Raw genomic sequence first — 22,455 nt, forward strand, 5'->3', positions numbered from 1 at the left:
TGCGCCTGAGTGAAGATGGATATCAGTGATTTTATAATAGAGAAGATGGACATAAGTGAAATTATAATAGAGAACGTAAAGAATTATGTGTTCTTGTATAATTCATTGTAGTCAACAAATGAGCAAAAAGTAAACAGCTTCATCAGCTGTTTTATAATTTCGTCGGTATTGTGTTCCATACGACGAATTTTCGCGGCTCATTTTGTCGCCGCGTAGGGCGAAATTCGTCGTTCGCTCCAATTGTGTTCCTAGCATTACGCTGGTTAGTAATTTGACATTTATTCGACCTGTGTAACCCTACTTTGCCCAGGTTTTTTATTCACATTTTAGAACCCTTCTCCAAGCGGCATCTCTCTCTCCCTCTTTCTCTCTTTTTTGTTATTGTTCTCCACAATTTGTGTCCCGTTTATTTTGATTCTTCATCTTTATCGCTCGCATGTCTCACACAATGATTCTTTATTTTCAGAGATGCCATATCGCTAAGAAAATATCGAAACACGGCGATAACAAAACGTCCAAACGTGTCCGTGCGTCGTACGTCAAATTAACAGTGTAAACGGCGGCAGGTTTCGAGTGCGGCTTTGATATTTCATTACATCTCTTAATATGCCACGACTTCAAGCTGCTGCAAGCTGCACAATGGCCTGACATGCATTTTAACAACACGAGTTAAATCAGCTGGTCTTGTCGGCCTGACACTATAAAGGGCTATTTACATAAGAAGCTTGAAGTCATGGCTAGGCATATTAATGTCAAATTATAATGGAAAACGACGGCTGGATTTTAGTGCGGCTCTGTAATCCCTTTGTGAAATGTCACAAAATATGCCTAGCCATGACTTCAAGCTTCTTATGTACATAGCCCTTAAGTTCTCACTGCCAAACCAACTGACTACCAAATGTAATGTCAAAATCCATTCTTGTGACTGAAATCACAGAAAAATATAAACAAATAGCCAAAGAATTGTAAACAAAATTTTGACATTTCATCTGGTTTTTAAAATTTGCATGAACACCTTGTTATTGCGCCATGATTCACATATTATAAAGGGAAACATCAGAGCCGCACTCGAATGCTGCCGTCGTTTTCCCTTTATTTTGTCAACTTGCTGGAGCTTTGGCATTTGTTTAAGATAGAAAAATAAATCGCATAAAAAGCAAGCACTAGACATGGGTGGCAAAACTAAGCATGCACAAAGAACCAAGAATAACGTGAAGGTATGGAATGTGACCAAGCTAATTAGTGAATGGGGAGAGCAGTGAAACCAGACAGACGGTCCCGATGCCAAAATAGCAAAATCTCACTCTCCCGAGATTTCAATTTCACCATGAAAGTCTTTAGTACAAAAAAAAATTACATTATCTTTTTTCAGCCATCCAGTTCGGCACGTAGTGCGGAATTATTGGGTACAACCCAGCCCGTGTTTGTGGGCTTTTCAGCCCATTCGGATTTGGGTTTGATACCATTTGTACCCGGCTTTGGAGCGGCAGCTGAACAAATGCCCGAAACCTTTGATGCCAGCATTTCGACACCATACCAATTGACCCTAAAGAAGCTGTCCAAAAAAGATCCAATGACAAAGAAAAAGGCCCTGCAAGAATTCATTGATTTAATCAATCAATCTGATATGGATGAGCTGAAAACCATATTACCATTATGGCCAAAATTCTATCAAAATTTGGCCACAGATCCAGAGCATTCAGTGAGGGAGTTAACGCAGACCGTTCTACAAATTCTCGTCACAAAATGTAAAAAAGCAATAGCTCCATATTTGAAGCAATTGGTACCAGTCTGGCTGGCCAGTCAATATGATAATTATGCACCGGCAGCCAGTATGGCGAGTAGTTGTTTTAATGAGACATTCTCCTCAAAACTGACAGATGTTTGTCTACATTGCCAAGTGGATATTATTGATTATGCCAGCAGGAATTTGACATTTCACACAGCGGCAACGTTGTCAACGGGCAAAAGTTTAACACCCGAAGAAGCCGAGCAGAAATATCAACGTGTTGTTGTTTGCAGCCTCAAGGAGTTGTCCTTTTTTGTGGAACACTCTCAAAAGGCGGAAGATCAAAGTAAGATCAAGGAATTGCTGGCAAAGTTGTTGGAACATCAGAAATTTTTCAGCTTTGCCAAGAATAAGCTGAATGCCATAAAGTAAGTTGTGTTGGGAGATTGTTTATGTTTTTTTAATTGTTATTCATTGCTTTCTTCTAGGGCTGCCTGGTTTGAGTTCATCTATCATTTACTACAGAGCCCGCAGCTTTTGGAAATTGTTGAACAGCACAAAACCCAGGTCACCACTGTGGCATTCCAAAACATTGATGAATCCGATCCGTTGGTTGCACCCCATGTCTGGGGTTGTATTTTGTTGATTCAGGCAAATTTCCAAGATTGGTATGTTAAATGGTCTTCTAGATTTACCCAATGTTAATTCCTTGTCGTTGTGGTTTTCAGGCCCCAAACAATTGATTTCCGTGAAAAAGTCTGGCCCAAATTTGGTCATTTACTGAGAAATGCCTTCAATCGCAATGCCCAAGCCATTTGCCCCAACGTCTTACCCTTCTTCTCCCAACTTTCCCATGTTACCCAAGATATTGAAGAATACCATAACTTCATTAAACAGTTCTTTGACAACCTCAAGGGTGTGATTGTCAGCGAATCTTCCCAAATATCAAAGCAGGATAACATCATGATCATCAAAACCTATTTTGAATGTCTGCGATATATAAATCAAAAAATCAACAATGCTTCCAAAGAACAAACGTCGGACTCTTCTAATACGAATCGGGAACTTCTTGAGTATTTGTTACAGGAAAATGTCATGCAACCATTAATGGTGTGTCTCAGCAGCCCGAATAGTATATCCTCAAGATATATTTTTCAAAATGCCTGTACCCTGGTGGCATTTTTCGATCGGCAGCATACAACTTCGGAAATCTATCAGTTGTTGTTGGATAAATTTTGGCAATCCCTGTTCCAAATTACCACTGAGGGCCTCAACCAGCCAAATGTTAGTGAACTCTATTTGGAAAGAGTTATAGAGCTGATCAATGATTTGTATGTGGCCAATCCAAGTCTAGAAGAACACAAGGTTAAGTTTGCAGAAAACGAAAAAGAAGACGATGAAAACTCCACAAAATCAGAACGTCCACATACCCCCAAATCCAGCCAGGTGGCTGCTGATTTTAGACAAAAAGAACTGAAACAATTGGTTTTACAATTGTTACGAATTTGCATGGAAAAAACTCAAAATCTTAAGACATCGAAATACATTAAAAATGTACGTATACTGTGTAATATGTTTAACGATAGGCAATTCTTTGCGAAGCTAAGTGCGGCGGACGAGAGTTTGGATGGAGCACTCAAGGCATTTATTCAACTTCTCAGCTCATCGTTTATGGACAATGAGGCCTGTGAAATTGTGGTAGATGTTATTTTTGAGATTCTCCAACACTGTGAGAAGGCAAAACGTTTCGAATACATCGATAAGGAGTTGATAAAGGTGGGACAAAATCTGGAATATATTTTTCCAAATTTATTAATTGTTTTATTTTTAGATTTCCCATCACCTGACCCAAACGTTGGTATTAAATCGTTTGCTATCCCATCCACTCTGTGTTGAGCCCGAAATACGCACAATACTCTGCCAGGAGGAAATCACAAATATCATTAGCAAAGTAGCCGAGGATGTGGTGAAAAATAATTCCAAAGATCTATTTAATCTTTTGCATAAATGTTTCTTTGAAACTGATACGGGAGAAATATTAATATCCCCCAAAACTGTGGATAAGATTCTAATGACATTATCAAAACCCCTACTGGATGGTCCAGACGAAACTAATGCCGAAGAAGATACAGATCAAGAAACAGATGTTGATGCCTGTGGCAGTTTTATTGCCCAAATTATGCCGGTGGTGTGCTCCAAAGAAAATGCCTCACTGGAGGTAAAGCACGAGGTGTTTCTTCGCCTCTTTACATTTAGCATACAAAAATCTGTAAGCGATTACATATCTGAAGATACTCTATGGGAAATTACCACATGCTGGCAGGATGCCCTATCAAGTGAGGATATAATTTTGAACAACGAATTGCTAGAGAAATGTGCGCTCATCATTGATAGGCAAGGGGAGAAAACAAATCTTACTCCCACCAACATCGATTCCATAGCAGAAGCTACCGGCAAGTTTGTGACATGTTCCACGGAGAATATATCCGACGAAAAAGAAAGATACAATAAAATTGATCATATTCTTCAGACGATATTGAAACAAGACACCAATGGAGTAAATGAACTGCTGAATGTCTGCCTTTTCATAGAATCCCTAAAGGGATTGGCAACGCCGAGCTCAGGCTTTACCAGCCATGTTAATAAATTGGCAAAGTTGCAAGGCACCCTGCAACGGTCTCTATTGAATTTTTCAATACTCAGTAAATTGGTGTGTGGTAAACCCCAAGAATCCACCCAACAACAGGATAAAAACGAAGGAAACGATGATGAAATAACCGAAGATTACTGTGATCCTAATGAAAATCTACTTAAAGTATGGTCAAATTATTTACAAATGGAATTGCTGAAATACATTAATATAGCAGCTGCCGGAGACTCCTTGATAAATCAATGCGCTGATGCCCTGGACACAAACATCGAATCACTGTGTTTGGAATTTTCAGAAAAAGTCCAATTCCTGTTGCGAAATTCAGGTGAATTAAGTATAACCCTAAAGGAATTACTCATGGAAGAATCGGCCAAGGAGCAGAATTTGGCATATTATCGTTCCCTTCCCTATCTGGTGAACATCCAACAATATTCGCAGTTTGAAGAAAGTGGCCTACTGCTCTTGGCCGAAGATCTGCAAGAATATTTTGCCCAAAAGAAAACATTCAAAGCCTATATGGGAGCCTTACAATATCTTCTACCGAAATTGGAAGCCAAAACCATAGATCTCCAATGTCCCATAATGCGTTGTGAACCCAACGATATTTGGATAAAGGCTGGCGTCTTTCGTGCTCTTTTGGAGAATAATTTCTCCCTGGCCTATAATGAAAAATCCGATCAAAATATTATATCCGTTACCGTGCAGTTTATCACAGAACATTCGGATAAGTTGCACACGCAGAAGGATTTGTTACTTTATCAAAGGTAAATGGCGGGTGAGATACGGGTGAGATAAAAAAAAACTGCAACAAAGTCAAATGTCATAATTTTTAAATTTTTGTCTAAATTTTATTGAACGAAAGCAAAAAATGTCGGAAATACCATCAAATTTTAGAATTGGTTTAGATTTGTTCGAATTGATCACGTTTGGCACGAATTATGGCCTTCAAACGGCCAATGAAACCGTCACACGCTGCCCGAATGTTGCTCTGCGGTATTTTGGCCCATTTCCGGCGAAGCGTTTGCTTGAGGTGATCGACACTTTGGTATTTTTTAGTACCAACCTTGCTTTCCAAAATACTCCAGACACAATAGTCCAACGGATTGATATCCGGAGTTTTTGGTGGCCATTGTGCGCTGAAAATGAAGTGAGGAACCTCATTTTGTAACCATTCTTGGGTGGCACGCGCTGAGTGCGAGTGCATGGTCTTGAGTCCTGTTGGAATGTCCAAGGTCTGCGGCCAAAATGTTTGCCTGCCCAAGGCTTTAATACCACCCTCCAGAATATTTTCTCGAAAATATTCAGCAGTTATTCTAATGATGCCACGGTCGATTAATAAAAGCGGAGAGCGACCATCGGCTGTTATGGCGGCCCACACCATCACCATGGCCGGTCCTGCCAGAATGCCGCCCTTAGAACCGCAACAGGGTGCCTCCTCATGACACCTGTCGATCACCTACATGAGGAGGCGAATGTCTTACCGGTGCGACAGCATAACAAAATGCTGCCAATGCAATACCTGCTTGGGTGTTATAGACAAAGCCATCCGAATCACCATCTTGTGGATAGGCAACCTCCGCCCAGGCACGTTTGGAAATATCTTCATGATCTAGAGAGAGAAGTGCAGAGGTAAAAGAGCCTCTAGATCCACAGGTCTATTAAGCGGGACTGAATAGTATTAACTCTAATGCGGTCTCAGAAGTCATTGAAGGATATAGAGTGAATACTGTGCTAGGAGACCATCCCCCTCCCGTCGCGGCTGAAGAACGAGGGCTGCCCTGAAAGACCCGAGTAGTTTTGTCTCAATTACGATCCGAATGGTGTAGCCGCCTAAATTCCTACCGGGATCAACAGCGATGTGCAGAACATCTGCCCAGCTTGTGGCACAGGCCCACATGACACGCTGCACCTATTTCGGTGTCCAGCCAAGCCTACTCACCTAATTCCAGCCTCGTTATGGACACAACCCATACAAGTTGCATCCTTTTTGAGACTGGACTTAGAGGCAGAACCAGATGTATGAGCTGCTACAACAACAACAACCATGGTCGGCGCTTGAGTTCTGGTGGCCAACCTCTTTGGCAAGTAAACCCGATCATTTTGTTTGTTTACAAACTGCTGGACAACGAATGTTTTCTCATCGGAGAAAACCAAATTCGGCAGTTCACCACTTTCGGCCAAAGGGCAGCAACTCTTTAGCTCTTTTGAGTCTATTTTCTTTCTGTTGCGGTGTAAGTTCTTGCACTTTTTGGAATTTCAATGGCTTTATCCCGAACTAATTTTTAAATATTTGACGAATGTAATATTGCGATATGTTCAGTTCACGAGCCATTTTTCGGCCACTTCGAGGCGGTCGTTTTTTTTTTCTTTTCGAACCATTTCTGCTTATGTTGCTGTTTTCTTCTTCGGTCCACTTCCTTGACGGCGGGCTACGCTACCAGTATCACGGTAACGAGCGATGGTACGAGACAAAAAAATTTATTCACATTTAAATGCTGGAGTGCTCTAACGATAACCACTTGTGGTTTTCCAGCCAAATATAAAGAAATCACACTATCACGCCTGAATTCCATCACGAATAACTTTTTTCTGGAAAATTCTCACCAAAATGCTTTTGTACGCTTGTAAAGAATATAATGAGCTGTATGTGGAATAATTTTAACAGCTGTCGGACGAGTGGCTTAGAAATGACAACAGTCTGAAGTTGGTTGCAGTTTTTTCATCTCACCAAAAATTTTGCGATTTTAAATGGGATTTCTAACCTTCGCAAATTTGGATTTTTCAATATTAATTTTTTTTTCTTATTTTGTTTTCTATGTCTTTTTATGTAGCGAAATTTTCAAACAAGAAATACCCACCATTCTCAATGCCGTGGAATACATCAAATTGCTGTCGTGTGCCCTCGAGTGTATACCCCATCAGTTGACTATTAAAAATTGGGATGTCATACGCATTGGGTTGGGCCATTGGATATTAAGTGTTACCAAATCTCTGGACTATGCCTTGGAAAATGCCGATCAAAAGGTAATACAAATTAACAACATTTTGATAGAAAGTAACTCCTTATCATTTTTTTACAGAGCTTATATTTCACTTTGCAAGTCTTCAAATTGTTTGCTGCTCTCACGAAATTTTTCGACGAAGAGAAGCAAAAAAGTTCCACAGAACTTCTTAAAAATGTCTATGATGAATGGTTGAATGTATTCTCGCGAGATGTTTATTTGACCATATTCAAAACATTCTACAAAATATGTCAATATCGAGGTAATGTTGGGGAAACTTTTTGTGGAATCGAACCTTCCCTGGGTTGCTATTTTCAATGCCATCTCCCTGGGTCAATAATAGCTTAACTCGAAAAAATGAAACTATCGAATATTTTTAGAAGTATTTTATTTTGTGTTTCCATTTCAGATATCAAGGACAGTTTTAGTGATTGCTGGCAGGTATTTCTTGTGGAATTAACGGCCACCATGGAATATCTTGACTATGGAGTTATCTACACGGTAATCAAATTAAATTCTTTTTTGATTTTTCTTGTATTAATAAATTTGCTTTCAGTTCTGTAAATCTTCCAGCCAAATGACATTGGATCATGTTTGTAATTTTTTGCTAAAAAATCTCTCAAGTCCTGTCCATTCCCTACGCACCCTAAGCATGCATATGATGCGCAATCTAACACCCTACTTTGTGGCTGATGATATTGAAATGTATGACATTAAATCGGAACAAATCGATAAGGATGAACATCAGGAAATTAAATGGCATTTCCTTAATCGTTTTGAGGACTATATAGGACGTTATGATGGACCCATAAGGAAATATTTACAAGAATTTAGGTATGGAGGAGGAGGAGGAGCTTCATATGTAATTCTCGGAAAGCCTTTCATGTTCTTCTTTTCGTTTCGTTTTGTTTCAGTTTCAAACTTACCGAAATTTCTGAAATGCAGCCGGTGGATCGTCATGAGGCCTTCTCATATCTTATGCTGTGGGATTGCATCATCTATGCCTGTGCCAAATCTCCCGTGGCTTTACGTTCAGTTTATACAACGTTCTTACATGAAAACAAATATGAAGAGGTGGGATTTTGGAAAATATTCTAATATTAAAAAAGAGCTAACAACTTGATATCCTTTCCAGAATTTATTACACTTCCTGTTTCGTTGTATGCCAGTGGAAATTTTGAAAAATCACAGTACCAAACAGTTAAACAATGATATTTTCAAGGGTCTGACGTGGTCACAAATCAAGGGTAAGTTGGTGCTGACAAACATTATGCCCAACTCTATGGTGTTTCTTTTGGCCCAAAATCATTTGGTCTTATTGGTTTGTTGCTTTATCTTGGAGCATGCTTGCCTTTGATCTATGGAATTAGTTTCCGAGCTACTGGTATAGGGAATATAATCAGCAAGGGGTAGAAAAGATTGTGGCATTTCGTGAAGAATTCCATCGGACATTGGAGGTGCCATTTGCTGCTGCTGCTGTTGTCCATATTGTTGTTGGGGACTTTCAGCAATGTGTATATTCAAATTCGATATGAACTTATTTATCCACACGGCCAAATTGAGGGATAAAATCTTTTGATATTCTTTCAAATTATTCGTCACAAAGAATTCCCTATCTGGAAAGAAATTTTAGGAAAGAGTTACGAGAGCTTCTATGTTGAAAATGTATTTAAGGCATTAAGAAGTACAGTGTAGAGAGATTTCTAAAGGCCTTCAAGCCGCAAGATGAACGTGGGTTTTTTTAAGAATATTTTTAAGATTCTTCAGAGCTATAAAACGTTTCTCATTTTATATATAGGTCATCAGAGATAGGAGACAAGGTTAGGTTAGGTTAAAGGACGCGCAGCTGCATTTAGCAACTGCTCCACTCGGAGACCTATAGGTCCATTGTGTTCATCCTAGGAAAGAGTTAGAGCGAAAGATAGAGAAAGTATAAGAATTGACAGTAGGAAATAGATAGTACGTAGTCTACGGCTGAGTTTGCCGTGTCGTCTTTAGCCACTTGAACCTTCTGGCTAATTGAAGGATCACTGCAGGGTCCGTGGTAGAAAAAGAGGACAAATCACGTGACACTAGTTCTCCCACTAGTTTATGTCTCACGTTAATGAGCGCTGGGCAGTGGCAGAGCAAGTGTTCGATTGTCTCAATTTCTTCTTCATCTTGACAGATCCTGCAGTAATCAATATCATTGCTGTCCCATTTTGAGGTCATAGCCCTCACCTTACAGTGACCTGTGATGATGCCCACCACAAGTTTTAAATCTGGTTTAGACAATGACATCAGCGATCTTGTTCTCTTCTCTGAGAGCACAGGCCAGATTCTTTTGGAGATGGTACATCCCGTTTCATCCAGCCATTTTTGTTGTGTCTTTTCCTGGTAGTGTTTGCGAACGATCTGTAGGAAGTGGCACAGTGGTGGTTTGACCGAATTATCTATTTCTATTGTAGTTGATTCGGATCCTAGCCTGGCCAATTCATCTGCAGTTTCGTTACCTGTGATATTGTAATGGCCGGGAACCCAACAAAGCTTGATTGACAACCTAGAGTGTTCCAAGGCTTCCCTGCAGCTTAAAACAGCCCTAGACTTGATAGTAAAGGAATTTAGTGCTTTCAGTGCCGCCTGACTATCGACATATATAGTCACCGGACTTCCGACCTCTATGTTCCTCGTGACTAGCAGGTCTATGGCCTTTTTGACCGCCAGGATTTCTGCCTGAAAAACGCTAGGAGACAAAGTCAATTCTCCAAGATTTTTTAAGAATAGTCAAATTTGTGAAACTGGGATTTTCTTCAAGGATATTTTTTGATGGACCATCAGAGGTACAAAAAATGGATTTTTATCAATATTTTTAAAACCAATAGAGCTACAAAATTAGTATTTTAATAATTTTAAGACCCTTCAGACCCACGAAATCAGTTTTTTTAATATTTCTTTTGAAAGCCCATCAGAGCTACAAAACTTGTTTCTTTTAGAATATTTTCTGTATTTTTTTAAGTTCCAAAATGTAATTTTATTTTTTTTTCTGAAGCCATCGGATATATGGGACGTAGATTTTTAAAGAAAAATTTTGCAGAGCCATCGGTGCTACAAAATCTGGATTTTTAAAGAATATCTTGTGAAGAAACACCAGGCTACAAAATATGTATTAGAAAAAATCTTTTAAAGGCTATAAACTAAGCTGTAACATCCCTTTATCATAAGTCACCAAATCTGCCATGTCATGATGCCAAGCCGCTTTAGAGCCAAAGAAACATATTTTCTAAAATTTTTTGAAGGCACATTAAAGCTATCAAATGAGACTTTTTATATCCTCCGCCACAGTATGGAGGGAATATTAAGTTTGTCATTCCGCCTCGCCTCGAAATATACATTTTAGATCCCACAAAGTATATTTAACGATATCTACTCTGGCTTTAAGCGATAAACGGCATTCTAATCGAACTGGAACACGGCGGAACAAAGGACGTGGTTTACGCCGAGGATGTGGTCTTGCTGATTGCTGGGAAATTCCCGCAAATCGTTTCAGATCTTATGCAGGGAGCTTTAGTTAGACTCTTCAGATGAGCACGCTGCAATGGACTTGGCGTGAACCCATCAAAAACTGAACTCGTACTCTTCACAAGGTAGCGGAAAATCCCAGACTTTTCGCTACCAATACTTGATGGTGTTATGCTAAGCCTTTCTTCGGAAGCCAAATATCTCGGTACCATCCTAGACCAGAAACTAAGAAAGCTGGAAGAAGAACATCGAGGAGCGAGCAAAGAGGGACTTAATTAACTTTATTCCTGCAAAAACTCCATGGGGGAAAGCTGGGGACTAACCTATGGGGGGCTTATTTGGTGGCACTCCTTAGGGAAAACCGCCTTTAGTAAAAGCATTGATAAAGTCCAAAGAGTAGCATCGCTACTAATTACAGGCGCGTTTAGGAGCACATCCCAATTCGCACTAGACAACCTACTCAATATAAAACCGTAAGGTTTATTTGTAGAGTAACAAGCTGCTAGGTGTGCCCCGCGACTCAATGAGCTAAGACAATGGCGGAGTCACACCTTTGGACACTCCCTCATTCTCAAGTATGTGGAAAGTATAGGAAATCAGGCTATAGCTAGCGATTATATATCACCTAGGCAGAGCTTTGAATTACTTGATATCCATATACCTAACAGAGACATCTGGACCCGCGACACTCTGTATAGCTGTCTATACTGATGGGTCAACGATGGAAAGTGGAACGGCAGCTGGAGTCTACTGTGAAAGTCTACGTACTGAACGATCCTTCTAACTAAACAACGACTGTAGCGTTTTTCAGGCAGAAATCTTTGTTGTCAGAAAGGCCATAGAACTGCTGGGTCAAAGATGGAAAGTGGAACGGCAGCTGGAGTCTACTGTGAAAGTCTACGTACTCAACGATCCTTCTAACTAAACAACGACTGTAGCGTTTTTCAGGCAGAAATCTTTGTTGTCAGAAAGGCCATAGAACTGCTGGCAAAAAGAATCAATGAACTGGACGGACCGGTGACTATGTATGTCGTTAGTCAAGCGGCCCTAAAGGCTTTAAATTCAATCAAATCTATAGCAGTTCTGGAATGCAGGAATGCTCTGGAAAAGGTTAAATCGTTTGTCAAACTCTATTGGGTGCCTGGACACTGCAACATATCTGGCAATGAATCTGCCGATAAATTGGCTAGACGCGGATCTGAATCAGTAGATCTAGAGATTGAGAGCTGTGTGAAGCCACCATTATGTCACTTCTTCGAAGTACTACATAATCATTATCTTGGGAACTTGCAACAGAACTGGCTAACTGGAAGGGGATGTAATGCCTCCAAAAAGATTTGGCCGGTGAACTCCGAAAGGAGATCAAGGTCACTCATATCCATGGCGAAGCTGGATTAAAGTTTGTGATGGGCCTTTAATTAGGCCACTGCAACAAAAAGACAACAAAAGAACGACACTGAATACTGCAGGTTCTGTCAGGACGAGGAAGAAACTGACACGGTGGATCACTTACTCTGCCACTGTCCAAATCTTATAGGAGTGCGACAGAGGCTACTGGCTAAGAAAATTCCGCCAGACTTGTCCTCCCTCTCCGACATCGAGCCAGCAGTCATTTTTCAGTTAGTCAGAAGACTAAAATGGCTAAGGACGATTACACCGTGGATACAAACCTACTAACTTCTCTACTCTTTATTCAGATTCTCGATTCTTCAATATCCGCTATTCATTTCCTTCTCTTCTCTATATTCTACTCTATCTTCTTAAATTAGAATGAACACAATGGACCAATAGGTCTCCGAGTGGAGTGGTTGATTATACAACCGCGCATCTTTTAACCTAACCTAGCGATGTGGGTCCGTCTGTGAAAATCACTCTAGTTTCCGAACGAACTGAAGTAGGTTGATAAAATTTTACTCAAATGTATATTATGTCTGCAGGACTTTTCGTATTGAAAATGGGCCATGTAGGTCCACGTTCTGGCATACTCCCCATATAATGGTACCTGCCGATATTCGGTATTTTGGGGATTTAAGCGACATTATTCACTTGAAGTGTTTTAAATTTGGTATTTGAAGTTCGTAATGGATACTACAGCCTATGACAGAAAATTGTCCGTGCAGGTCTACGTCTTCGTATAGCCGCCATGTAACGGTAACTCCCCATATTCGGTATTTTGATGATTTTAGCGCGATTATTCAACGGAATTGTTTTGAAATTTGGTATTTGAAGTTCGTAATGGATACCACAGCCTACGACAGAAAATTGTCTGTGCAGGTCCACGTCTTCGTATAGAGCTACCTCCAGATATTCGGTTTTTTGATGATTTTAGCGACATTATTCACCTGAATTGTTTCAAATTTGGTATTTGGTGTTCGTAATGGATACTACAACCTATTGCTAAAAATTCGCTGTGCATGTCTACGTCTTCGTATAGCTTCCATATAACGGCACCTGCTGATATTCGGCATTCTGATGATTTTAGCGACAGTATTTACAGATTTTTTTTCAAGTTTCGCATTTGAATATTGTAACGGCTTATGACAAAAATGCCTATGCAGGTCCACGTTGTCGTATAGACCCTAATATAACGGCTACATTCGGGTCTTTTTAAGATTTTAATAGAATTTTTAACGGATTTTGCTTTGTTTTTTTTTTTTTAATTCCTGGAGGGTATTTAAAGTTCGACTCGGCCGAATTTTTGTGGGACCATTTTTTTAAGAACCCTTCCCCTTACCTGTAAATTCTCTCAATGTTTCCAATATCACCTCGACCAATGGCGAACCATCATCCATAATAAACTGATCATTCAACAGAAATTCCCGCATCTCCTCAAAGAGAACACAAATGATTTTCTTAATTTGTGTACGCTGTTTACGTAGAATTTGCCGTGATATCTTTTGACAACGCAAACGTTCCATACGTTTTGCCACCTTCTTCAGACGTCTCTCTTCGGCCATCCATTCCAAAGCTGTCGCAATGCTCGTATACTCCACCTTGGGCTTTTGTTGTAGATGTTCCTTCAATGCGGAACGATGTCGTTTCGATAGGATATGCCTAAAATTGGCAAATGTCTCCGAGACACGTTTCAAATCCGGCGAAGCTAATCTATTTATTCGAGCCGTACAATTTGGCAAAATGAATTTCTTTTGATAGAATCTTGGCATTCGGCGTGGTGCTGCATGATTTGCCCGCGGTGTAGACAAATAGACAATGTGTTCGCGTGGCGTAAGAACATCACGATCCACAACGACATTGCCACTATGTTGGCAGGGGTATTGGGGATTATAGCGGGGACAAACACAAAAATATTTGTAGGTATAACGTGGCGGCTGCTTTTTCGGTTTTTCATAGAAGGGAGGAATGTTTTTACATTTTACCGAGCGTTCCAGCAATAAATGTTGGCGGGCATTGATTTCTTCGAGGACGGTGCGTGTTGTCCTCACAGGGTTTGCCGCCGATACATCAATTTCATGGGGTAATTCTTCGAAATTTATAGCCATTACGGATTGGGGAAATGTTGGAATTTTTTATCCGACTTGAATTTCAAATAAAAAAAATAATTTTTAGGCAGTGACTACTATTTTTAAAAACTCGAGGTATAAATTTCAATTATGAAAAAGATCACAAGTTAAAGATAGATACTGGTTGGTCCCAGGGACCATCTACTCTATGGTAGACGGTCTCAGGGACCATCTACGCTTTCGTAGGTGGTCCCAGGGACCATATACTCTATGGTAGGTGGTCCCAGGGACCATTTACTCTACGGCAGGCGGTCCCAGGAACTATCGGCTCTATGGTAGACGGTCCCAGGGACCATTGGCTCTGTGATAGACGTTCCCAGGGACCATCTACTTTATGATAGATGTTCCCAGGGACAATCTACTCTATGATAGATGGTCCCAGAGACCATCTACTCTATGGTAGACGGTCCCAGAGACCATCTACTCTATGGTAGACGGTCCCAGAGACCATCTACTCTATGGTAGACGGTCCCAGAGACCATCTACTCTATGGTAGACGGTCCCAGAGACCATCTACTCTATGGTAGACGGCTCCAGAGACCATCTACTCTATGGTAGACGATCCCAGAGACCATCTACTCTATTGTAGAAGGTCCCAGGGACCACCTACTATATGGTGGACGGTCCCAGGGACCATCTACTCTATGGTGGACGGCACCAGGGACCATCTACTCCATGGTAGACGGCACCAGAGACCTTCTACTCTATGGTAGACGGAACCAGGAACCTTCTACTCTATGGTAGACGGAACCAGGAACTTTCTACTCTATGGTAGACAGTCCCAGGGACCATCTACTCTATGGTAGACGGGACCAGGGACCTTCTACTCTATGGTAGACAGGATCAGGGACCATCTACTCTATGGTAGACAGGATCAGGGACCATCTACTCAATGGTAAACGGTCCCAGGGACCATGTACTCTATGGCAGACGGTCCCAGAGACCATCTACTCTATGGCAGACGGTCCCAGAGACCATCTACTCTATGGCAGACGGTCCCAGAGACCATCTACTCTATGGTAGACGGTCCCAGAGACCATCTACTCTATGGTAGACGGCTCCAGAGACCATCTACTTTAAGGTAGACGGCCCCAGGGACCATCTACTTTAAGGTAGACGGTCCCAGGGACCATCTACTTTAAGGTAGACGGTTCCAGGGACCATCTACTTTAAGGTAGACTGTCCCAGGGACCATTTACTCCATTATAGACGTTTCCAGAAACCATCTACTCTATGAAAGATTTAAAAAAAATTAAGAATCCTCTATTTTGAGCTCTGATGCCCTATTTAAAACATTCTATAAATATCCCAATCTCTTTTAATTCCCCATATCGATTTTTTTTTTTCACCCTTTCAGATAACAGCCTCTCCTTGGAGAAATATACCTGCCATCTGTATACGGATGTTTTGAGCAAACTACCCGCTGTTGTACGCAAATGGTGGAATACCAGTCCCTCGCGACAAAAGACCTTTGTCGATACGCTGACCACGAATTTTGTGTCGCCCATCATCTGTCAAGAGGAACTTATGGCCATTGCTGGGAAAAAGGATAAACATGAAAATATGCAGGTTACCGTACACATATCGACACGAGAAGTTTTGGCTGTGTATTCCATAGATGAGGCTCGCATGGAGTTGGTTATAACATTGGCCTCAAATTATCCGCTGGGTTCGGTCAAAGTGGATTGTAACAAACAAATCGGTGGAAGGGCTTCGTCGCGCAATGTGGCCATGCAGTTGACCATATTTTTGACGCATCAGGTAGTTATATTTCGTTCGTTTTTTACAAACAAAATAAATAATCTGATATCCCTCTTTAGAACGGCACCATATTTGATGGCCTGGCCCTGTGGAAGAACAACTTGGACAAGAAATTCGAAGGTGTTGAAGAATGTTATGTCTGTTATACGGTCATACATCAAGATACTTGCCAATTACCCAAACTGACATGTAAAACATGTAAAAAGAAATTCCATGGGCCATGTTTGGTAAGCCAAGATTTGTGTTTCCAGATTAATATCCTTTTTAATATGTTTTTTTTTTTTCATTTCTTTTCAGTATAAATGGTTTACAACCAGTTCGAAGTCAACCTGTCCCATTTGTAGAAATGTCTTCTAATAGAATATCAACCGTAAAAGCAATAGCAATTTAGTTTTTACTCAAAAACTCCAGGCGTTATGGTCACAACAAATCGCTCCTAACACATACTGTGTGTATGTGTGAACGGTATAAATTATTGTATAATGCTTATAGATTATTTAACATTAAATTATTCAAATAAACATTGTATAAAAGAAATTAAGAATAAATTTTCATCAAATGGAGATATTTTCAAGAAGGACTAGGACAGAGTTAAGCTTGGATTTTTCAAGTAAATCGGAGATCCAATCGAGATTTGTTAATAATACTTGTTGGAGTAACATCAGATGTACAAATGATGAATCCTTTAAGGACCTGTTGAGGCACCATCAAAAGCTATATAACGTGGATATTTTTATAATACATTTTTGAAAGGGCAATTAAAATTACGAAAAAACTTGGATTTTCTAAAGAATATTTTCAAAGGCCATCAGACCCGCAAAATTTGGATTTTTTAAAGAATCTTTTCAAGGGCCATCAGAGCCACAAAACGTGGATTTTTTAAAGAATATTTTCAAGGTCATCAGAGCCACAAAACGTGGATTTTTTAAAGAATCTTTTCAAAGGGCATCAGTGCCACAAAACGTGGATTTTTTAAAGATTCTTTTCAAAGGCCATCAGAGCCACAAAACGTGGATTTTTTAAAGAATCTTTTCAAAGGTCATCAGAGCCACAAAACGTGGATTTTTTAAAGAATCTTTTCAAAGGCCATCAGAGCCACAAAACGTGGATTTTTTAAAGAATCTTTTCAAAGGCCATATGAGCCACAAAACGTGGATTTTTTAAAGAATCTTTTCAAAGGCCATCAGTGCCACAAAACGTGGATTTTTTAAAGAATCTTTTCAAAGGCCATCAGAGCCACAAAACGTGGATTTTTTAAAGAATCTTTTCAAAGGCCATCAGAGCCACAAAACGTGGATTTTTTAAAGAATGTTTTTGTTGTGCTTTTATGGTTGAAATAAAAGCCAATGTTTGTTAATACTAAAGGTGTATAGATTTATTGGATGATGAGCGTTCACAGCTACTAATTTAAAAAGAATGAAGAAGTTACAATATAGTGAGTCAGACTCGAGTGACAGACAAAACAAGACTGAGCAAGCTAAAATGGCGGTAGCACGGCGTCCTATTATATGGGCGTTGCCGTATAGGATGTTGCAACATGAGATGCCATATTGTTAATGTGGGTTGCCCCAACATCTCCCTCCTTAAGATGAGAAGGTGATCTTGAAATAGGTTCGACTGGTTGTCTGCGACTTGTTATTCTTTGAGGTGTCCAGTTTGGTGAACCTGTTGGAGTTGCAAAATGTTCTTGATGGTTAGGCAAAGCGATTTCGAATTCTTCAAGTAGTACGTCTAATGGTAGTTTTTGTCGTTCTTGACTGCTTGACTCTACCGATTCTCTATGTCGAAGTTGATCAGTATGAGCTCGTACTAGAATTTTCCTGTCCCCAACGTCGATTAGAGTGTTGTAAATGACTTTCCCTTTACGCTCGACTATTTCGCCTGTTGTCCAGTAACTTTTGTTTCCTTTGAAGTTTCTGGCATAGACCAATTCTCCGTTGCTAAACTCTCTGTTTTTGGTACCGTGTTTGGTATTGTACTGCTGTTCCATTTTGTGATTGACGTTATACTCAGGCGATTGTTGCTTCCTTAGAACGTCGAAGACCGTTCTCATTTTTCTTCCGATGAAGGATTCTGCTGGAGACTTACCTTCTGGTGCATTTGGATTTGGTGTGGATCTGTAGACTTCCAGGAAGGTTTGGAGAGATTCCGTAGGCGTTTCTTCCCCTTCTAGTTTTTTTAATGCACGTTTAAGTGTATCAACGAAAGGCTCGGCTTGTCCATTTGAACTTGGATGAAAACGAACAGTCCTTGTGTGTTTAATGCCTTTTTTGCTGCACCACTTCTCAAATTGTTCTGAACAGAACTGTGTTCCGTTGTCCGAGACCAATTGTTCAGGATTTCCGAAGAGTGCACAATATTCGTTTAACATTTTTAATGTTGCATATGTGGTTGTCGTTGTTGTCTCGTATATAACAGGGTATTTTGAATACGAGTCGATGATAAGAAGATAATATTTACCTTTTTCTGGACCAGCATAGTCTATATGTATCCTTTCAAGAGGGTGTGAAGTTAATGGCCATGGGCAAAGATTTGTTTTTACTGGACTTTTTGCCGCATGTTGACAATTTTTGCATTTCCGAACAAAGTCTTCAATTTGTTTGTCGATGTTTGGCCAATAAACATAACTTCTGGCGATGGCTTTGCTGCGTTCTGCTGATAAGTGTCCTCTGTGAAGTTGTTGTAAGATTTGTCTCTGATATGATTTAGGAATTACTATACGATTATTGAAGAGAATACAACCATCGAAGGTTGAAAGATTTTCCTTGCGGTTGAAAAATTGAATAATTGATGGGTTAATATTTTTCTTGCTTTCTGGCCATTCTGTTTGAATGTATTTGAGGACCATTTGTAAATCCGTGTCTTTTGTTGTTGCATCGACGATCATTTTAAATGATACTGGGAGAACTGACATAGTTTCATTTATCTCGTTACGTATGTCTTCTTCGAATGATATTGAAGCCACTATAAAGTCATCTGCTGGTTTTTCGTGATTGTTGACTTTTGTTTTGCACAGACCTGGGGTACTGTTATCAAAAACTGATTGATAATTCGTTTTCAATTCTGCTATTTCATCAACGAAGTTTATTTGATGACACCATGAGGTTATTGGTTTCTGCCATAGATTGAATGCTTGAATCCAATCGATTCCCATGATATTGAGTTTTTCTATATCTGTTATATAACATTTTAATGTTTTTGATGTTTTGTCGATTGTGACGTCACATTGAAATTCTGCTAGGAGCTTGATTGAATTTGCGTTTGCGTCGCTAGCGTTGTCAAAAGTTTCGTAGGCTTCAGGCTTACCTATAGCTTTCCATGTGTTGATAGATACGATTGATATGTCTGATGCAGTATCAATTTGAAGTTTTACAGGATTGTTGTTGATTAGGACAGTTGTGTATTTCCTTAAGTCGCGGAAATTAATGTTGTGTGTTTTGAAAACTGCCTTAGTTTTGAATGATTTCCTTGAATTGCTGTATTTCTTGAATTCGTTCTGGTTGTTTTCAGACGATGATTTGAAATTCTTACCAGTCTTAGCGATGTTGCAAAAGTTATTTTTATGACCCACTTGATTGCATGTTGTGCATTTATGTTTCTGGAAAGGACAAAATTTGACGTAGTGAAGGTCTCCGCAATACCAACAGGGTGAATTGGGTGTTTTGTGCTTCTTAAAGTCTTTTGCGTGCTTGTTGAGTGAACAGACGATTTTTGATTGATGTTCAATGAGAATGTTGTCCGATTTGAGATCTAGAATTCGTTGTGTTTCGTCTACTAGTTGATCTAGGTTCATTGTAGTGTTTTCATCATCCAGTACCTTTAGTAAGCGAAGTCTTATGTCGTTGTCCTTTGCTGACTTGAGTCCTAAGACGAAAATGAGACATTTGAATTGGTCGATTTTCAGTTCTTTCATTTTGAATAGTTCGCATTGTAGGTTTACTCTGCTTGCGTATTCTCTGAAATCTTCGCTGTCGCCTTTTGCTAGCTGAAGGCATTTGTATCTTTGTGAGACTTGTGTTTCTGTTTTACCAAAGAGTTTCTTGAGTTTCTCTACTGTATCCTTTAGAGTCATGTCTTCAGGTTTTGCTGGTAATACGTAGTTGGCAAATCTTTCATGTACTTGGTTCGACATTTTTCTCCATAACAAGGCCACTTTGTCATGTTCTTCGAGTGAGCTTGCTTCTTTTTCGAAAACATGCACAAACCTGTTGTACCACGCTTGAAATATCAGACCGCTCTCTGGCTCGTATACGAATGCTGTCATTGACTGTGCTAGTGATTCCATTAGTGCTGCTTTGGATGAATTTGATGTTTGTGGTGAATTTGGTGCTCCTTGTGCTTGAAGAAGATCAGCCATATGCTTTAGCAGTTGCGTTTGTTGCGACATTGCTTTTTGTTGCTCTGTTAACAATTGTAGAATTATGTCTTGAGACATTTTTGCGGATTGTTGTGTGTGCAATTATTGATCAATTTCCACTATCCTCGTCGCCACTTTTGTTGTACTTTTATAGTTGAAATAAAAGCCAATGTTTGTTAATACTAAAGGTGTATAGATTTATTGGATGATGAGCGTTCACAGCTACTAATTTAAAAAGAATGAAGAAGTTACAATATAGTGAGTCAGACTCGAGTGACAGACAAAACAAGACTGAGCAAGCTAAAATGGCGGTAGCACGGCGTCCTATTATATGGGCGTTGCCGTATAGGATGTTGCAACATGAGATGCCATATTGTTAATGTGGGTTGCCCCAACAGTTTTCAAAGGCCATCAGAGCCACAAAACGTGGATTTTTTAAAGAATTTTTTCAAAGGCCATTAGAGGCACAAAACGTGGATTTTTTAAAGGATCTTTTCAAAGGCCATCACAACCACAAAACGTGGATTTTTAAAGAATTTTTATCAAAGACCATTAGGGAGTTAGCTTTGAGAATGGTACACAAAGTCTTGGGCAAATGACCACTTGGTTTAGGCAACGCCTTTACGGTTTCCAAAAGATTATCAGCCAAGGTGTCTTCACTCAAAAGCCAATGTACAGATATTTCCAGACACTGGACCACCATTCACTCTTCACATCGTTATTCTCATGGGAGAATGTGTCCCGCAGTAGCGAGGTGTATTTCAGAACGTTGCTTACAATGGTTCCCGGGGCAGGGGCAGAATTTCCATCTGTCGTCGTTGGATTTGCCTTTTCCTGAGCATTATGTTGGTTATTGTGATGATGACCCTTATGACTGCCACCTGAAGAAGCTCCCAACAGACATTGAATGGCCCGCAAACAGCGAGACATGGGGGTTCTCTTTTTCATTCTCAACAAAATCAAAATCATGGGTAATAAAATAACCATGAATGGATAGCCAATGGGTCTCTCTGGTTTGATCATGAATTTTGGAATTTTCCGTTTCGGCCCGACTAATGAAGTAACTTCCAAAGAATTTCAAATAACTTGGATAGCTACGTTTGACTTTCAAGGCGGATGTAATGAATGGGCAGCCACTTCGGTCATATTGATGGCATACAAAGACATAACCAGACCATGAGAATTAAAAAAAATCCGACGAAAAATACCGTTCAAATGAAAAACTTTATATGGAAGGTATACAAAGACTGGGTGCTGCATAAGTATTTTTTGTCATAGGCTGTAATATTCATTACGAACTTCAAATACCAAATTTGGAACAATTCCGGTAAATAATGTCGCTAAAATCATCAAAATACCGAATATCGGGAGGTATCGTTATATGTGGGCTATACGAAGACGTGGACCGGCACCAACAATTTTCTGTCATAGGCTGTAATATCCTATACGAACTTCCAATACCGAATATCGGGAGGTACCGTTATATGGGGGCTATACCAAATGTCCTGCAGACATTATGGTCTTCGAAGGCCAATGAAACCTTCACACGCTGCCCTAATGTTGTTCTGCGGTATTTGGACCCATTCCCGGCGAAGCGCTTGCTTGAGGTGATCGCCACTTTGGTATTTTTTAGTGCCAACCTTGCTCTCCAAAATACTCCAGGTACAATAATCTAACGGATTGGTATCCGGAGATTTGGGTGGCCATTTTGCGCAGGGAGTGAACCGAGGAACCTCATTTTGTAACCACCATTCCTTGGGGTGCGCGTGCTGAGTATGATGGTGTTGAGTCGTGTTCGAATGTCCGAAGTCTGTGGCCACAATGTTCGCGTGTCCAAGGCTTTAATACACCCTCCAGAATATTTTCGCAATAATATTCGGTATTTATTCTGATGCCACGGTCGATTAATACGAGCGGAGAGCGACCATCGGCTGTTA

The 22,455-nt window shown here is 40.1% G+C and overlaps 2 protein-coding genes across 2 annotated transcripts; one reads left to right on the top strand and one right to left on the bottom strand.

Annotated features, from left to right (window-relative positions):
• The first annotated feature begins 1,064 nt into the window (after positions 1–1,064).
• LOC101900600 (E3 ubiquitin-protein ligase listerin) lies at positions 1,065–16,698 on the top strand. The gene is made up of 14 exons (XM_011293757.3): positions 1,065–1,217; positions 1,373–2,157; positions 2,218–2,397; positions 2,458–3,505; positions 3,561–5,143; positions 7,211–7,403; positions 7,460–7,643; positions 7,791–7,882; positions 7,938–8,215; positions 8,296–8,455; positions 8,517–8,628; positions 15,758–16,161; positions 16,221–16,388; positions 16,459–16,698. Exons 1-14 carry the CDS (start codon positions 1,170–1,172, stop codon positions 16,516–16,518), a joined length of 5,295 nt encoding a protein of 1,764 aa, XP_011292059.2. The 5' UTR covers positions 1,065–1,169; the 3' UTR covers positions 16,519–16,698.
• Positions 8,501–14,430, bottom strand: LOC101887627 (uncharacterized). The gene is made up of 2 exons (XM_005182419.3): positions 13,614–14,430; positions 8,501–8,997 (listed from the first exon to the last, which is right to left on the bottom strand). The coding sequence occupies exons 1-2, from the start codon at positions 14,377–14,379 to the stop codon at positions 8,687–8,689; spliced, it is 1,077 nt and encodes a 358-aa protein (XP_005182476.2). The 5' UTR covers positions 14,380–14,430; the 3' UTR covers positions 8,501–8,686.
• Positions 16,699–22,455: the final 5,757 nt, after the last annotated feature.

This window comes from Musca domestica, unplaced genomic scaffold (assembly GCF_030504385.1).
Source record: "Musca domestica strain aabys unplaced genomic scaffold, Musca_domestica.polishedcontigs.V.1.1 144, whole genome shotgun sequence".
NCBI lineage: Eukaryota > Metazoa > Arthropoda > Insecta > Diptera > Muscidae > Musca > Musca domestica.